Source organism: Apostichopus japonicus, chromosome 10 (genome assembly GCF_037975245.1).
Source record: "Apostichopus japonicus isolate 1M-3 chromosome 10, ASM3797524v1, whole genome shotgun sequence".
NCBI lineage: Eukaryota > Metazoa > Echinodermata > Holothuroidea > Aspidochirotida > Stichopodidae > Apostichopus > Apostichopus japonicus.
The window spans coordinates 17608247-17627458 of NC_092570.1; the positions used below are offsets into that span (position 1 = coordinate 17608247).

Genomic DNA, 19212 nt, shown 5'->3' on the forward strand with positions numbered 1-19212 from the left:
ACCGTATTATCTACACGAATAGGTGAATTATTCCAGATGAATTGATTACCAAAATTCTCGGTTGGACTTTTAAAGGAACTCCAAGGATATGCAACTTGATTAACAAACGCATTATTAATATTTCGAATATCTTCCTTAGCACAATTACACTGATAAAAAGAACTTTTGGGTAGCATATAGCTCTCATTAATGACAGAACCAGAAGGGGGGGGGGGGGGGTATATCGCTTTTTCGGATAAGAAGCATGTTTAGTTTCCTTATCCAGGATGACCGAAACCGACAAGACGTAATAAGACTGTTAGAATCCTCCCAACGGCTTTCCATATTACGACTGTGGAGTTCAGTCACGTTCAGTCAGGCAATGGGTGGCCAGTGTAACAGCAAATTTGTAGCACCCCTACCCCCCCCCCCCCCGCCCTGTAGATAATCTTCAGCCGGATATTATGTTCCAGGAAAACATGTCAAGTAAGGCAGGTGATGAAGGGAGGGGGAGGTAGGAGATGAGTGGTGATGAAAGTGTCACCTGCATGAGCCAGTGTGAAAATCATTTCCCTAAATGTTATGGTGGGATAGGACCCCCCCCCCACCCCAACTCAGAGATCCTCATCTCAGTATACCTTGTGCGCCAAAGACAGTCACAAAACTGTCGATACGTCTCTAATACCTTTGTGCTTAGAAAGGTGGTACCTCAAGGTACAAGGGAAGAAGAAGAAAAAACCTGCCAACAAAACAATAAATTCCTTGAGCCAGATATTTTCATTTATTTTCATTTACATTAAAATTTAAATTGAACTTTTCATTATGTAACTATTTCATACTTTGTGTTCATGAAGAAATACTTCGGAGTAAATTTGGAATTTCAAGCAAAACAAGGAAACGTAAAGAGATCTCAACGAAAGCACAATTAAACTTTTTTGGCTGAATATTTGAAACCCAAACTGGCCCTCTACTAGAAAATAAAACTTTATTAAAATATTCTCGTACCTTGTTTTGTACAACCCAACCCCTCTCTCAGTCACCATCTAAAATTGAAGCTTCTCCTTCATTCTTTTTGTTCATGCATGTTGTCAAAAACTTGGTTCTAGAAAATGGCTCTAGTATTTTACTTTTACCTCACCAATTTATACCACCATCATAATAATAATCTATTACAAAACAAGTCATATTTGTTTAATACATTTCAAGAATTGATACCTCCATTCACCTTTTGAAATGTGTAAAACACTAAGCTGCCACATAATTTAATTACCAGAATATTTACATGGACAATGCAACATTCCAAAATGCATTAAAATGGCCGATTTGTACATAGCAAAAGCATAGTATGAGATCCATCACCCCCTCCCCTGACATTCCTTACCCCACCCCACCCTGACATTCTTTACCCCCTCCCAAAGTACCCAGTCCTTATCTTGCAATGAATCTGTAATCTCTCTTTGTATTGATAACACAAAGATAACTAGTCAGCTTACAGTGTTACCAACAAACGCTTTTTCTTTGAGGCTCACAAAGCACATTGCTCAGAAATAAAAAAAGCTTCGAACATCTCCTGTTGTAAAATGTTCTGCCACTATCCTACCGGCAAACAACAGCGATAACCATGACATATATAAGGAAATGGAAACCAGTTTTACATTAAGTAGCAAAGCCTAAAGAGAACCAAATGTTTCAGAAGTTATGACGAAAATTCACAATGGTCCAACGTTTGAAATGAAGTTAGTTATTTTCCAATGAAGTGATAACATCTCGACATTTTGTGTGAGGATATCGAGTACATAACATTTGTCAGACGACTTTGTGACTTACCGTTATAGATAATCACTAGTTTTCAAGCTCGTCAAGCCACCCAGATTTCATGCGATATTTATATGAATTTACTAAATATTCTGTCAAAGCACAGACTGAACAAATGAACAGAGCTTTCCAGCATTGATTCTGGTTTATAATAACTTTCAACAGGATTAGACACAAAGCTTTGCTGAGTAATGCACTTTGTTCATTAGCTCGACTAGTCATTATTCAATTTCACAAAATGAAAAAGGACCATGTCTCAATTTTGATATGAAATGATGGAAATGAAATCAAAACTTGACATAGTGTACAAAGTGTTTATAAAAAGCAATACTAAATAACTATTCCACAAAGAGCAGCTATGTTGATGTGGATCTACAAAACAGAAAATCTTAGAAAATAAATAGAAGAAACCAGAAAAGGTTTAGTGGTTCCGATGCCTTAACATATTCATACTGCAGTAAGCCGTACATGTTAATATTCATGAACTTGTGCACAGCAAAATGAAGAGGGACTATGTACTGACTAATGAAGCAATATATAAAAAGAAGGTACGAGTAATCAGTTATCACGTTGACAAAGCCTATTTAGTGACATCAAATAAAAATGGATGCATGCATGAATATTTATGAGGTCAAACCTTATGATCACATAAGCATGTAATGTATCTATATACTGTACTAATATTGTATTATCCAAGTACATAAAGCTAATATATAAAGCTGTATAAAGCTAATTAGACAGATATCTGTTTAAGAATTTTGTGTTCACTTGTTAATATTTATGATATGCACATAAAAAACAACACAGTTGATTGTATGAATGTAGTGTGACAAAATCAAAATCATGGAATATTTGGTTCTTGTCTCTTGTTTCAAAGCCATTTCTTGCAATTTGATGAATATAAATGACATCAAGATGGAAATATCATGTATTTGCTTATTTTGTATCACCATCACCATACTAGCATGAAACAAAATTTTAAGCCCTGCCCATTTTCATAAATATTCATGACATGGGCACCAAAAACAATCTACTCATCACAGGGCATCTGCCTACTAAGTATGACATTGATTCAACTGGTGTTTGTGCAGATATCCTGTTTTACAAGCTGTTCTTGACAATTTCTAATAAAGCCCCACTCATAATGAGGTAAAAATGAGGTAAAAATTGTTGTTGCAAAGAACATGTACATGCAGTTACATCATCATACCAATTATAATGTACATGGGACGTACAGTTGCAGAGATATTGACATTTTTAGAATTGTATGGGAAGCCCTTGACCACTCATTAATATTCATGAGATGGGAACAAAAAACAATAGGGCACATCGACTCATAATATGTCATCTACCTACCAAGTGTGACATTGAAGCAACTTGTCTTTGTGGAGATATCATGTTTATGAGCTGGTTTTGAAGATTTCCCATTATGCCCCATCCACTCATGAATATTTATGAGGTAAACTTGTTGTTGCAAAAAACATGTACTTACTATGTAGATACACCACCATACCCAGTATGAGCTAAATCAGACATACCTTTGAGAGATACTGACATTTTCAGAATTTTACTTTAAGCCCCGCCTACTAATTAATATGCAAGATAGCCCTACCAAAACCAATAGGGATCATCTACTGACCATAACTAAAATATATACCAAGTATGACATTAATCACATATTTCCTTCTTGACTGCATAGGTACCCATGGATGGCAAAAGCATCCAAACCAAAAAGTAACAACAACTTGCAGTAGATAAAATAAATTATAATAATTTAAAAGAAACTTATGATTAAATGATGAACAGTGTGAAAGAAATGCTGAGGGATTCAAATATATATATTATTTCATCGTCATCATAATCATCATCACAGAGCAAAGTCATATTGCTATCAAATCATTATCAACATTTTCAAAGTACCTTTTGTACAACAATTCTTAACTTAGTCATACATACCACATACATTTACAACACACCTTAGACAGTATAAACAGTAAACTAAACCGGATATATTTGTCTTTTGTAGCTAAACGTGCATCTTTCAAGCTAAACAAAACTTTGTGGCTAAATATTTGTCAAATATTTGTCTCTTGCATTGTTTAATTTATGTATTCTCTCATCTCCCCCCCCCCCATGCACAACCCCAACCCCACCCATATCCACGCTCTTTGTGACTTAAATCATCAGTGATCACCAATTGTTATATCTTCATATGAATCTCAAAGTATCACCAACACAATCACCAAATAAAAATCCAGGGTATTATATTTCCTTTAAAAGTTGAAAATTTGTGCATTTCTCAAAGTAACCAAACTTCACGATGCCCAACACAATTTGTGACACAGAACTGGTATATATGATTTCTGCAGATAAACTATAATTTATCGACCTCTGAAAAAAATATTTGGGCACATGTCAATTCATTTTGTTGATTTCCTCTGTTCAAAATTGCTTTCCAGTTTTAGCAAGATTAAGCCTTAAGCACCAGCAATCATTTTTTCCTTGCAAGAGAATCTAGGATAGGCGGTTCTATGCTTCATCCCTTTCTTGGCAGATGGTCCTTAAAACTTTGAAAATTACTCTTATTTATTCCAGCTCCACTCATGATAGGTTTACATCATTTGATGACCTAAAACATTTAGACTGTGGTTTATAACAACAGAGGGCATAAAGCCTGAAATTCATTGAATATTCATAGATTTTGAAGTATGATTTTTTAGCCATTTTTCGGTACAGCTTCATGAGTGATGCTAAGAAAGAAGACCTTTCTGAGGCTGACCTACTGTATGAGTAATATATTGAATGCTTCTTTTATTAAATCTGTTTAGTATGACAAAGACTGACCATAACTTGCTACGGTACAAAGATCAGACATTGAAGAATTGCAAACCACAGATAAATCTTGCAAAAGTCAAATTTAAATGACAAAGGTCCAAGCCTCTTTCAATTTTGAATTTCTTCTCCTCCTCCTCCTTTTCCAAAGATAAAACAGGCCAATATCAGCATTGATTTTACCTTCATCCTCCTGCCCTATTTACTCTGAAAACACATATTAAATATTTGATAACAACTTTCTAATATTAATTGTCACTTATCACATTTGGTTTTTCTTTCCAAACTGCAATCTCCAAGATATTACGGTAATAGACAAAGCTGGAAGCACTGCTCATTTCTTTTTCCATTTTCTCACAATTCAGTACATTTTTTTCTTTAGAAGTCACACAGCCACATGGATTTTGCAGAACAAAAATATAATCGCTACATAACATAGCTGTTGCCCGCTTTTAGGAAGTAATCCTACCGTGTAACTGACACAGGTGTTCGCACAGAAATTACACAGCCTAGGTTTTTATACAGGGGGTTATCTATTGAGTTGTCTCATCTCATCAAATGTTTCTGGAACTGCTCCGGATATAAACACCTCAGTATAACATGGAATTCGTTGCTCTTCAAGCCAACAGCGATGCAACATCCCACAACTACGAAAGAGAACAGAACGTAAAAACGAAAAGTTGAATTTGCTGCTACATAATCTCTCCATACCATATGGAATGTCTCTGTCAAGCAGTGAAAAGTTCTCTTATTTCTGTAGCAAAGTGAAGCTAAAAAGGGGGGGCATCACTTCATGGCATAAAAATTCATTGACACCCCCCTACCTCACTCAGCCAGAAAGCATGAATACTATGCAAAAATAAATACTCTAAAAACTGTCCAACAATACTTAATGAAAATGTTGCACACTTTTTTGAATTATGAACATTTGTAACATATGTGACAATTTAGGAATCACTAAACAATTCCTTTGGTTAAGTTTTACCAAAGTTGACAATTGGTTGAGAGGGTTACTCTAGCCAATATCCTACCTTTCCCAATTAGTTTTATGTTATTTATTAACTAGTATATCATCTTGATTTTGACTCAATGGTAAACAATTTAGGAAGTGCAATAACACCCTTCCTCCTTCAATATGCAGCCAACGTTGACCTTACTTTTATCACCCTATCTGTTCCGCAAGTCACCAGTTGACCTTTGACCTCGTCTACATGTAGAGATACAACGCTCTGCTTTACATCGTGGAATGTAGCCATTGGTGCTTTCCTGCAATGAAATGAGAGACGGGAATATTTGGCAACTTAAAGAGAATACAAAAACTACACAGAACAGGCACGAGAAAATCACAATATTCACCGAAACATACAAAGCAAAATGTGAAATTTGGAGACATTCAAATGCATAGCAAATATTAAATACTTATTGGCTGTCACATTGTTGATACTATTCTTGTTACGATCTCTAGCATACTTTTAAACCCAATTGAAGTTTATCCTCACTTTTCGCTGCAGTGGACATTTCAGTGAAATGGTGGTCATCTTTATTAGATACCTGCTAAATTTTGATTATATGGTACGTCACATATAAGGATCCTGCATATGCTGCGAATAGCATCGTTGGGATCTATCAATTCACAATCATTGTTCACTACTTGACATAATTAACAGAAGTTATCTCGTAAGAATTGGACTCAATTTGCATAAATTTAGATAAGAACACAAACAACTGCTTTAAAGGAGAAGCCAACTCAGCGATCATCATCTTTGGAATGTGATGAACATCTCCCCAGAGCAGCTAGGAAAATTGTTATTCCAGTTCTGAAGTTATCGTGGTTTTAATGACAAGACAAAGACTTCAGCACAAGTCTTAAACAATATGATTCTGAGACACATTTGCATAAATATTTAACGTGTTTCTTTATTTATATTAGTTTTCAATTTTCACTGTAAGTTATGGGGTTTGCCAATGGCAACTTTTGAAGATTGTAAATATAAAATATACTGTCACCATTTTTGTTAAAGATACTGTTTACTTTCATCACGAAAATATGAAAGACTGTCGTCCATGGGCCAAAAATCACAGCCTGCTAATGAGACATTCAAAACAATGCAATCTTCCAAATGGAGCATGATGTTTCTCAGACTTTTCAGTGTCAATCACATGAAGAAGACCGGTTTGGGTTACTTTTCCTTTATTAAAGATTACACATGACACAATATCTTACTCTTCATCTGTAATTTCTTGCGAACAGCTCTCACATACTCTGACCTCAAATTCGAACCCCATGGCCGGCAGGGTGGATCTGAAGCAGCTGCATTTATCGCAGAGAGCTTTTCCGCATCTCCGACAGTGATGCTGAAATTAAGATGTCAGGAAGAGTGAGACTGACCAGAGGAATTATAATCCATGAGAAGACGGTTTTTTTGACATATTTTAAACCAAATTTAAAATGTTGCAATAATTACTTAAGTATTACTTATTTTATATTTATATTTATACTTATTATATAATATATATTATACTATACACATACTATATACACTACAATATGTACATACTAAATATACACTACTATTTATATTTAATTATATTTATATATATACATATATATATATATATATATATATATACATACATATATATATATATATATAAAATATACCATATTATATACTATATTATATACTTATTATAACTTAACAAAGTAAATGTGACCAGACCCCTATTCGAGTCCAAAAAATGTCTCTGCTTCATTTCTGTAACCAGAATTTGAGCTGATCAGCAACCTCAAATAACCATACATTGATACAGTAACTATACAGTACAGAGTAGTGTAGTACCAGATAACCTTACTCCTACTTGTCCTCGTAAGAGAACACCTTACTGTACTCGTTCTTGGACTGATGACTGTGTGTCCATCGCTCGTACCCAGTACGTCTTACCAGTAATAATATTCTACTCAACCAGCGCGTTGGTCGTACTTACAGTACGGGTAACGCTCGCACCTTCCAAAAGACTGCACAGAAACTTTTGAAAATTCGTTCAATTTCAAAACTTGTTTTGTAACGTCCCGTTAGTACACATGTCCTATATCACCATTCGACTGCCGAGATGTGATGAGATGGCATGTCACCTTTAAAAGACTCTTCTCGTGGAAAATAAGAAGGATCTGGGTAAAGCTAGAATTATACAAACCTGCCGAACTCCGATAGTCTTAGCATTCCACATTTCTTTGAAGTTCCAGAAGAAGGGTTCATTGCACTTTTGACAAATGTCACTTTCTTGCCATTCTGGCGTCTATAGAGTGAATAAAAATATGTAACGTCAGAACTACCGTAGTCGTAACTTGAGAGTTGTGACAACACAAGACCTTCACCCACACTCACATCCAGTCATACTCAAACTGTTTTCATCAAGTTTAGTTTCTATATGAAATTGACTGTAATTACACTCATAATTTTTCTCAAACAAGGCCATTAACTAACGCATGATATGGCAGGTGGCAACCACTTTTTACATAGTAAATGTACATAGTGTGCTAAACTAGGCAGTCCAGCCGCTTTCTTTGATAAGCATATACTATTTTAATAGGACTTTGTAATGGACTAAACATGCTACTGAAAATGTAACCAGTACTGAACTGTTTCAAAGGTTTTGTAATGCACAAACACATTCCTCCTAAACACACTCTCATTCCCTAAGACAATCATCAAAGACCAAAAAAAAAAAAAAAAATTAAAACATCAAAATTGATCAAAATCAATGCAAAGAACTGCTTTAAAACAAGTAAGTAGTTATATATTATCTGAGAGGTACATACCTCCTGCCTTTTGTTTTCCATATTCCAAACCACTAATCGACTGTCCTCTCCACTGGACAGAAGCTGATTACTTTGGTTGCAGAAAAACAAGGCTTCAACTTTACTTCTACATGAAGAGAAGGAAACAGGGAACGAGAAAAAAAAGGTTTAAAATATCCTCTTGACTCTATGCCTTATTGGGATAAGGGTAGGGGGGGGGGGGGGGGTTAAGAAGGGAGTTAGTGAATTGACCAACAGTAACCAAGCTTCTCCTTTTAATGGCTATGGATTAATGTTACATGTGTGAATAGGGATTGGGGTGGGGATAGGGGGTATTAACTATGAAACACATATCCAGTTTAGTATTATTCAAATATCCTGAAAGGTTTAAGTTAAACTATTAGCGATCGAAATGTGTGAACTCCAAGTCTATTACTTACGAATGTCCTTGCAGTTCAAACGCTGTGCCTTTGTTACCGCCGATATCCCAGACGATGATTGATTGGTCAAAACTTCCAGAGAACAGAAGCTTTTTGTTTTTGTCCCAACACAAACTTCTTACACTTCCTGTAGTTAACACAAATCAATCGAAATTATATAAAATTTCTGCTAAATCAAAACTTATATTTTTAGAAGAAGTACATTCCAGTATTTCACAACGATACCTCCAAACAAACCTCCAAAGATACATAAAGCACTTAAGACAATTTATCATGAAAAGAAAGATCTGTATTTACTGTGTACAAACTCTTTGTTTACTGTTTACATAATATCTCAGTTTATCAGTCTCACAAAACACTTGTATTTGTCTTTCATGTTTCTTAACCTGACTTAAGTCTTAAACAATGAGTACACATTGATACATAACTGAATGCCATGACTGACTAAGTTGCAAATGTTTACAGGTATTTATTTCATCCCTATTCTACAGTTAGTACAGTATCACGCACCTTGGGCGAGAAAGGTTAGTTTCTTAACACCTACAGGAGAGTGTAAGTGCCACGCAGCTTGCACTGATCAGACGTGACTGAGTGTGACCTGGTGTGTTACTCAATACATGTACTACTCAATAGTTGAATCACTCTTTGATACATAGATGACATTATAAGCATCCTTACAGGTTTGGGCAGTACAGTTATCACTAAAACTGAGTATAATAAAAAATATAAAAAGGAAAAAATAAAAAAAATCATAATAATACAAAAACTGAAATAACATATCATATAAAAAAGAGAAGGAGCTGACAAGCTTTCTTTTATCCTAGCAGGATCTTCTTCAAAAGGTTGACTGTGAAGAAGATCTTGCAGCAGGTCCCTCAAAACTTTATATATATTTGTTACCTACAGTACGACAGTTTCTGCAGTAGATAAGCATTAAGGTAACACATGGTTAGAGTAAAATGCAGTATAAAATTACAGATCAACCTTCTCCTGGTAGGTATGTAAAAGATGGACGATACAAACCTGAGTGTCCGTTTAGCGTCGTGACCAGTTGATGGCCGTTATCTGCGACTCTGATGATGGTGATGGTTCCTGAATAATCTCCAACAAACGTGTGTTTCGATTCATCGTCAAATCTGATTGGTTGGTTAAAGGGTCATTTTGAATGATGCTTTGGATAATGGAATATTTAACTTGAAAGACCATAGTCCAGGCAAGACATTGATCCACAAACTAGGACTTCTACTAATATTCACTGGTTTCTGTCTCTATTTTGTTAAAAACGTTAGCAACCAATTTTCAGGAACATTAACCATTTGCATGGAGTGATTCATGGCTAAGTTATTTACCATGCGTCCCTTCCAATTAGTTATGGCACTGTGCAAAAGACTTACTCGTGCAGCATTATATTAGCCTAGGCCTACACTACACATCAGTAATGATGAAATAGGTGCCACTACTTAGTGATTATATTAGCCTAGGCCTACATAACATATCAGTAATGATGAAATGGGTGCCACTACTTAGTGATTATATTACTGTATCCTAGGCCTACACTACACATCAATAATGATCAATTGGGTGCCACTTCTTAGGAAGTGGTTAGATGCTGGGTTAGACTTTTCTTTGTCAGATGGAGAAGTTATTCAGTGGTCTCTGGAGCAGGAAATGGTGCAACTATGCCTCGCTGTTCTTGGAATACTCCTTGAAGAGAGAGGGCTCGATACAAGCCAACATTCATCCACGTTCATGTAGGGTTTGAAATGACCTGTTATTGGCTTTCTAACCCATGTGAAATACTGATACTAAAATGAAACTAAAAGTAAATCAATTCACAATGTCCGGCAAACTTTTTTATATTTGTAATTTTTTTTGTAACATGCACAGAATGATACGCACGGTGTACAACCAGCCTAAATCTCGCTACGTACAGCTGTTCACAACAGTATTGAGGCACACAGACACCTGTTTCTTGTGAAAATTCTAGGCAGGCCTAGCATAGCGTTCCTATACTACCATTGCTGGTCCACTTCAACAAGAAATAATTCATCTGGTATATCGCATAGCAAAACGCTATACAAAAAGAGAATAATTGATTTATGCACATGAAAAGAGAGGTAGAGGTAGTTCTTCTTTTAACACTGATGAATACATTATTCCTTATTATCATAGTATATAAAATTCATGAACCTGGAAACTGCTATATAGACAAAATATGGACACTATATGCTTCAATACACAATAGTGTTTACCATATAGATATTTATTGTAGCTGTAGTATATGCTGTACCACTGAAAAGACACCAAGATTACACAACTATCACTCTTCACATACTTTGTGAGGCAAAGGATACTGTAAACATGTTCCCCATGCGTTTAACTTGTAACCACCGAGACGCCTTCCTATTTCGCTGTCGTGCCACTGGAGGAACTTGTCTCTGCCAACACTGAGAACCATCTCTGATGTGAGGGAAAAGATAACTGCAGCAACTCTGCTCTCGTGAGCTGTTAACATGAAAAGAAGTAACTAGTAAACATTCTCTAATCTCTACAGGGTTGCAGGTTCTTCTGTCAAGCAACCAGCCAAATCCGGTGAAAAAAGGTCGAAAACAAATTGTCAATGTTAGTTTATGACAATTGACCATGTATACATGGGCTAGGAATTCTGTGGGTTTGAAATTTGTTATAATTGTGGGAGGAAGGGGGGGGAGGGGTCTATTAGATGAATACCTCCACCCATCCCATCCCAAATTTTTGATCTGCACCCCAATCTAAAGCCTCTATCTAAAGTTTGCTAACCAACACGAAGTCATTTGTGATTCCTTAAGCCGGATCTCGAAAGAGATACTTTGAACAGACTTTGTTAATGAAATGGAGGTAAACGACAAATATACATTACTTAGCTGAACTCATCAAGCTCAAAGGTAGCTGTTTCTATTTAAGTCAAGTAAAATGTTTTTATTTAAAGCAACAGTAGTATGAGAAACAGTACAGTATTTAGAGGATTTCAAACTGAACAAACTCAGAACATTTGTGGAATTCATTTCTAGTAAAAACAATTTGATAAAATATTATCAGTAAACATGTCATGACTAGGGACACTCATTTCCAAAAGTAAAGTGACTTGACAAAGTTTGTGGAAGGTTCCTTTTCCCCATATAGATAAAACAGTGACTGAAAATCACTGGTAATGAATATATTAACCAAAACAAATTTATCAGTAACTGCTGTATGCACAGTTAATGGATTAATTGTCCCCCAAGTCCAGTAATTTGCTAGAAGTGACCCAACTCTCCCCTCCTATACTAGATTGGGTTTACATGATGATCGTGGTTGGAAAACCCTTGCAAACCACCTGACCCATGTAGGTTTAATAGTATTTCATAATTATTTTCTTCATCTACCTTTTACAACTTGCGATAAGTCACATTCCTCCCAGTCATTTAAGGCGTGGCAGCATGTGTCATCTCACATGCCCTCACGCACGCATGCGCTAGCTCTTCAAAACACAAGGCCTGACCCTGACTTTACGAGTAACGAGAGTATAATTAAGAGCATTATTTCAAAATCACAGAGGAACAGATCAATATCCTGTTAGCTTCGTCGGCAGTCATCAACAAGTTCGTCCGGATAGGATCTTGGATATTTATTCATTGTGTTTGTGTAGATAGTTGTTCTTTCCAAAGGTCTATCATTTTCCCAAACAGGATCTTACTATTACTTTGGATTCAACATTTATGCATTGTCACTTGAAGGAAAGAACAATATATGCCAATAAGTCACAGTGCTCCTACTGTACAGTATAGCACCAACGACTTTGCTAAACAACACAGGAAGAATTCATGTTACACCAGCAGTGAAATTTGTTGAGAGTATTGATGCACAACAAACAGAAGGCTGTTTTGGGTTCTATTCTGAACTGTTTTTCCCCATAACTTTAAAGAGGAAGGGGCAACAAGTATGAATGGGTTTTGCAAGTGGTTCTAAGCCATTGTTCATGTTACTTACTACCTTTTCCTTTTTCTTTTGTTTTTTGGGGATGGACAAGGGGGGGGGTGGGGATGGGGGATTGAAGGACTGGGGATAGATGAGTTGTTTGAGACAAGTGGGTAGGTAGCTATATTCATTTTACGGAGGCTCCTCCTTACTTACCCCCTGTGCCCTATGCCTGGTGGAATAACATATTGGAACTGAACATTTGTTTACTGTATGTACAGTATGCAAAGATGCAAAGGGCATCATCTCTTTGATACCTTCTTTAAGTAAGAGTGGTCGTATTTACTGAGGTCAAGGATAACGTTTTAATTTATTTAGTTATTTTTATTTATTTATTAAATTTTTATATAATTTATACAGTATATATTTTTGTGTATTCCTGTGCTGGTTTTTTTTTTTTTATGGTTGGGCTTTCCATAGGGCATGTAGCCTTCTTAACCCTTTAACATGTTATGTTATGTTACTAAGGCTCAACAGCTTATCAGTTACCAGGAACTTTTCTGTCAAGGTTTTGAGTGACAGTTTATATGGTCTCTATGGTGACACAACTATGCTACATGTTAACATGGTCACAAAGTTTCAAATATTTAAGGATTGCCTGAATGTTTTGGAATATATTTTGATGGTCAGAACTTTGTGACAATCTATGCATTCACAAGATTTAAAAGTGACTTAAACCAAGCAAGGCATTCTTCCCTGTTTCTTTGGGACCATTGAGAGATGCTTCTTTCATTTTCAATGTATTGTTCACGTAAGGGACCACCAGTCCAGCCTCTCTTTGTCTTGGTTTTTGTTTTCATTCTGGTCAGCTTGTGGGAAGAAGGCTGACAGACTTGCGGGAAGCTAACGGGATGAACCAAAAGGAACCTTTCCACTATCTGGCAGAATTCTATGCTAATGTATGATACGTTTGACAATATTTACAAGCAGGTTTGAAATACAGCATACTGTCCCACACGATGAATGATACCAAAACTAAATTATCAGCAGTGGTCACATGATACGTTATTTGTCAGTCAGAGCTAAGAAAGAAAATGAAAAACTTGAGGGGGGTTGCAGACATTAAACTTCTCTCTTTAAGTGTTGAGGAAGTTGGTCTCAACTTGAGTAATTTCCAACAATTATTACTTCCCCAAAAAGTGATGATTTCCTCCTTGTTGCAAAATTTTTATACAAAACCTACAACTTTGGTGTATCATTATTGATACTAAACTGCAAATTTGGCAAAACAATTTGCAAAAATACAAAAACAACAAACTAATCATCCACATTACAAGTGTTTACAAGAATTATTTAGAATTCCCCTTGGTATGATGAGTAAAACTAAATCTTTCTCAGCCAGAGCATGAGTACTTCAGTTTGCAATTGTGTCAACTAAATTTCCAAATCCACTAAGTTTGAATACAAATCCATGGGGTGAGTATGGACACAGATCAATGGGTGAGTATAGATACAGATCCATGAAGGTGAGTATGGACACAGATCCATGGGATGAGTATGGACACAGATCCATGGGGTTAGTATGGATACAGATCCATGGGGTGAGTATGGATACAGATCCATGGGGGTTAGTATGGATACAAATCCATGGGGTGAGTATGGATACAGATTCATTGGGGTGAGTACGGACACAGATCCATGAAGGTGAGTATGGACACAGATCAATGGGGTGAGTATGGACACAGATCCATGGAGGTTAGTATGGATACAGATCCATGGGGTGAGTATGGACACAGATCCATGAAGGTGAGTATGGACACAGATCCATGGGGGTTAGTATGGATACAGATCCATGAAGGTGAGTATGGATACAAATCCATGAGGTGAGTATGGATACAGATTCACTGGGGTGAGCATGGACACAGATCCATGAAGGTGAGTATGGATACAGATCCATGGTTACTATGGATACAGATCGATGGGATGAGAATGAATACAGATCCATGGGATGAGTATGGACACAGATCCATGGGTGAATATGGATACAGCTCCATGGAGGTGAGTATGGATACAGATCCATGGGGTGAGTATGGATACAGATCCATGGGGTGAGTATGGATACAGATCCATGGGATGAGTATGGACACAGATCCATGGGGGTTAGTATGGATACAGATCCATGAAGGTGAGTATGGATACAAATCCATGGGGTGAATATGGACACAGATCCATGGGGTGAGTATGGACACAGATCCATGGGGGTGAGTATCGATACAGATCCATGAAGGTGAGTATGGACACAGATCCATGGTTACTATGGATACAGATCGATGGGATGAGAATGAATACAGATCCATAGGGGTGAGTATGGATACAGACAGATCCATGGAGGTGAGTATGGATACAGACAGATCCATGGAGGTATGGATACATATCCATCAGGGTGAGTATGGATACAGATCCATGGGGGTGAATATGGACAAATATCCATGGGTGAATATGGATACAGCTCCATGGAGGTGAGTATGGACACAGATCCATGGGGTGAGTATGGATACAGATCCATGGGTTGAGTATGGATACAGATCCATGGGTTGAGTAATGGACACAGATCAATGGGGATGATTAAGGACACAGATCCGTGGGGGGTGAGTATGGATACAGATCCATGGACGTGATTATGGATACAGATCCATGGAGGTGAGTATGGACATAGACCCGTGGGGTGAGTATGGATAGGAACTATGGGAGTATGGATACAGATCCATGGGGTGAGTATGGATGCAGATCCATGGGGTGAGTATGGATGCAGATCCATGGGGTGAGTATGGATACAGATCCATGGAGGTGAGTATGGACATAGACCCGTGGGGTGAGTATGGATAGGAACTATGGGAGTATGGACACAGATCCATGGGGTGAGTATGGATACAGATCCATGGAGGTGAGTATGGATACAGATCCATGGGGTGAGTATGGATACAGATCCATGGGGTGAGTATGGATACAGGCAACTATGCTAGAATATGAGTAGGAATACACACTCCAGATTTTCAAATTGAGTTACTAAAGTTACACTACAATCTATCTAATCATGAACTAGACTATATCTCTTTTCTACTCCAACGAGTTTAACTCAACACAACCCCTTCCATCTGCTTCTTTGCATCTTACTACCTTTACTCAGTCTAATTTTACTAATTTTGTCCATAATCTTTCTGTCCATTTGGGATAATTTCATATAATTCAGAGACATATTAGCAAATAGCCAATGAATATTCAAAAGTCAACCCTCCCATTCACCTCTACCATACTGGTCATGAAAATCACCTCCCTTCACCTGTCTGAAGTACACTACGTATTGTATTGATATCTGAATGCACATAACCAAACATGGAATATTTCTAGCCTGGAAGATTCTCTGGCTCTATTTCTAGGAGTAGGTCCTCCCTAAAATGCCCTCAGTGTCTCCATAACAGGTTACTCTCCTGTCTTTTAAGTCTGCTGTTTTTCCTTCCTTTTACCCTTCCTGTTTTATTCCCTCTAAATTTATTTTCCTTCTTTTATTTCACTGTGATATTCTCTCTCGCCTATCGACATTTTTTGTCCCCTACCATCCCCACCCCCACCCTCCCTCCTCCTACTTCTCTCTGGGGAATCCTGTCTAAGATGTGTTTTGCTAAACTTTTTCAGGAATGTCCTCCATGATTTGTAACCATACATTTAAATGTACTTACTTTGTTTTCTCATGCATTGCTGCATTTGTCCCCATTCTAAATGTATTAATCTCATGAACAGTTTTTCTGTTCCTCATTTTATTTGGACATCCCTTCTATGAGTTCTTTTTATGGCATGCATCCAATATAAATTGACAATGTATTGTTGCAGGGAATCTAAGCAGTTACCTAAAGTTACATGTATCAAACTATCCAATCTTGCAAGTGATTGAACTGTAGTGCAGATAGAAAACCAATGTTACTGTATGATACCTCCCAAGTGCCATTTTGATAAGCTACTGTAACTTTGTTCATATTCCTCTCTGATCTTGTGAATAATGAAGAAAGAAAGGTTTTACAAGCTTTAAAAGTTGCTCCAACCTACACTAATTCTAAACACACTTCGGAATAGTCATACTTTTATTTTAGCAAAGAACATGTTTACACAATTTATCTCTCACCTGAGTAGTCTCTTCTGAATGTTATTCTGTTGTAATCTTCAGAGAGATGAAACTCTGAAATTGAGCCATTATCTAAGCCGATGAACAGACGGTTGGTCTCTGTGTTAAACTCCATGGTTGAGCACCCACCTAACAGCAAAACAGAAGTTTTCAGATCAGAAAGCAAAAACATTGTGGAGTTTTGATGATTTGGTCAGTTTAAATCAGTTAAAGATACCACACTTTCTTTGGGTAACAAATGGTCTTATGCAATTAAATCACAGATTGTTTTCATGTAACTAGCCATGTTACATAGTTTCAAATGTCATCAATGACACCACAATCCATCTTAAGCACCAAAAGAAAAACATTACAAGACTCTCACATTTAATTCATTCTTAATCATGATATAGTCAAAACTTTTCAATAATTTGTGTTCTCCAACTAACCGCACACAAAAAGAAGGGTATCAAAACAAACCTTGTTTTTTCCCCACAATGTACTTTGGTAGACCAGCTACCTACAAAATGTTCTTGCACTTTAACTCTAAACTATTCCACCGTGACTTATATCCTCATCCCCAAGCACCATTTTACGTGTTATTAATAGCACATTCAACCGTCATATAACTATGCTGTTTCCAAGTACTCTCATGTTGCATGTACCAAAGATAATTTTCTGCTTTACTATTAACTCTGGACAAAAAATTAATTATACAATTAAAGGTATGAAACCAAGAATAAAGGCAATGAAGAAATTGACTTTTGTGGTACACATAAATTGGAACATTTTCTGGTGTAAAGCACAAACTTTACAGATCTATATATTGATGAGTTTGAAGGGATGTTACTTACTTGGCAACGAGTGGCATATACTGGGCCAGTACATTCCACTGTCTCGCTTTAGCCATACTCTGACAGTCCTGTAAGAGGATGAAAGGGAGGATGAAAAAAGTATTTTGAATTGTCATTATTATAACTTTGTAAAAAATAAAAAAACAGCAAAGCAAACAAAAACCTATATTTTGATGAAATAGACACTAACATGGAGTTAGAGGGTTAAGTCACAAACCTTACACATTAAATTGTTACTATGTGACCTGTAGGACAGAGTAGAGAAATCTGCAGGTCAAAACATATACTTCAGATTTTTGGAAACTACTATTTGGTGATGTCTTGTATCTAGAGGTTTGTCATTGGTCAGTCTTGAACACTGGTCAAAATTTAAGTAGATTTCTCCTACAGTAGCATAGGAAAACTGGCAATGCTGACTGCTCTTATTGACATAGTATACAAGGAAAATTTTCTTTTTGAAAAACTGATTGATACTTTGAAAAAAAAAAAGGATTGTTTGTGTAATGTTCGGTAACAGTCTTCCTTATCAACAATTAATCGAGTATGCCCATGAAATGACTGTTGATCTTATTGTGTTGCAGAGTTGGGTTACAAGACGTCAACAGGACTTGTCTGTTTACCACATCATTGAAAGGGCCAATGTGGCTACTGTAGGCTAGGCTCAGTCTTACTGTGAATTCACTTTGAAGTACTATATTGCCTGATAGTCCTATTTAGGCATAGGCTATTTAATACTGGGCGAGAAAAACTTATCATCAAACCTTTTAATGCGATTCAACAGCCGAGGTTCCATTACAACTAGCTTATGAAATTGCTAATACAGGTTTATAGTAACAGGAACTGTATAATTATGTTGTAATGTTAGGCTAGCCAACTAAGGTACTATAACTTAGTGGAAGTTCACCTGTCGTCACTAACACTGATAATACCATCTTCTTTGGGAATAATGACAGCTTTATTGACAACACCGCCACATCCTTCTAACTTGCTAAGTAGTGTTGGCTTTCTTGATTTTGGCCTCGCTCTATTTTCCGCCATAATGAAAATCAGAACTGATGCACCAATCCATAAATGTTTCGATGAAGTACTTTATCTTTGTTGTCTGAGTTTCTAGTTATGGCATACGATTCTTACACACACATTGTGAGTTGAAACATACAGCGGCTTGTGACGATGACGTCATTCAAAACATTGGCGAATAGTGCAACGTATTTAGCCATATTTTTAATATATATCTAATATACCCTGTAATAATAACAACATTCCATCAATACAATTTTAACATACAATTCTATAATTTTATAAGTTTGATGTTAACTATAAATGTTTTTTATGAGTTATATTATAATTAATTTTCGCAAATAATTCTGAGTGTTAAATTGATACCGGAAGTGAAAAAAG

General features: G+C 36.6%; 1 protein-coding gene across 1 annotated transcript; it reads right to left on the bottom strand.

The window, feature by feature from the left end:
* Positions 1–737: 737 nt before the first annotated feature.
* Positions 738–18959, bottom strand: LOC139974836 (WD repeat and FYVE domain-containing protein 2-like). The gene is made up of 11 exons (XM_071982298.1): positions 18716–18959; positions 17812–17879; positions 16979–17107; positions 11220–11370; positions 9889–10001; positions 8866–8992; positions 8447–8552; positions 7822–7923; positions 6851–6981; positions 5784–5892; positions 738–5273 (listed from the first exon to the last, which is right to left on the bottom strand). The coding sequence occupies exons 1-11, from the start codon at positions 18847–18849 to the stop codon at positions 5244–5246; spliced, it is 1200 nt and encodes a 399-aa protein (XP_071838399.1). The 5' UTR covers positions 18850–18959; the 3' UTR covers positions 738–5243.
* Positions 18960–19212: the final 253 nt, after the last annotated feature.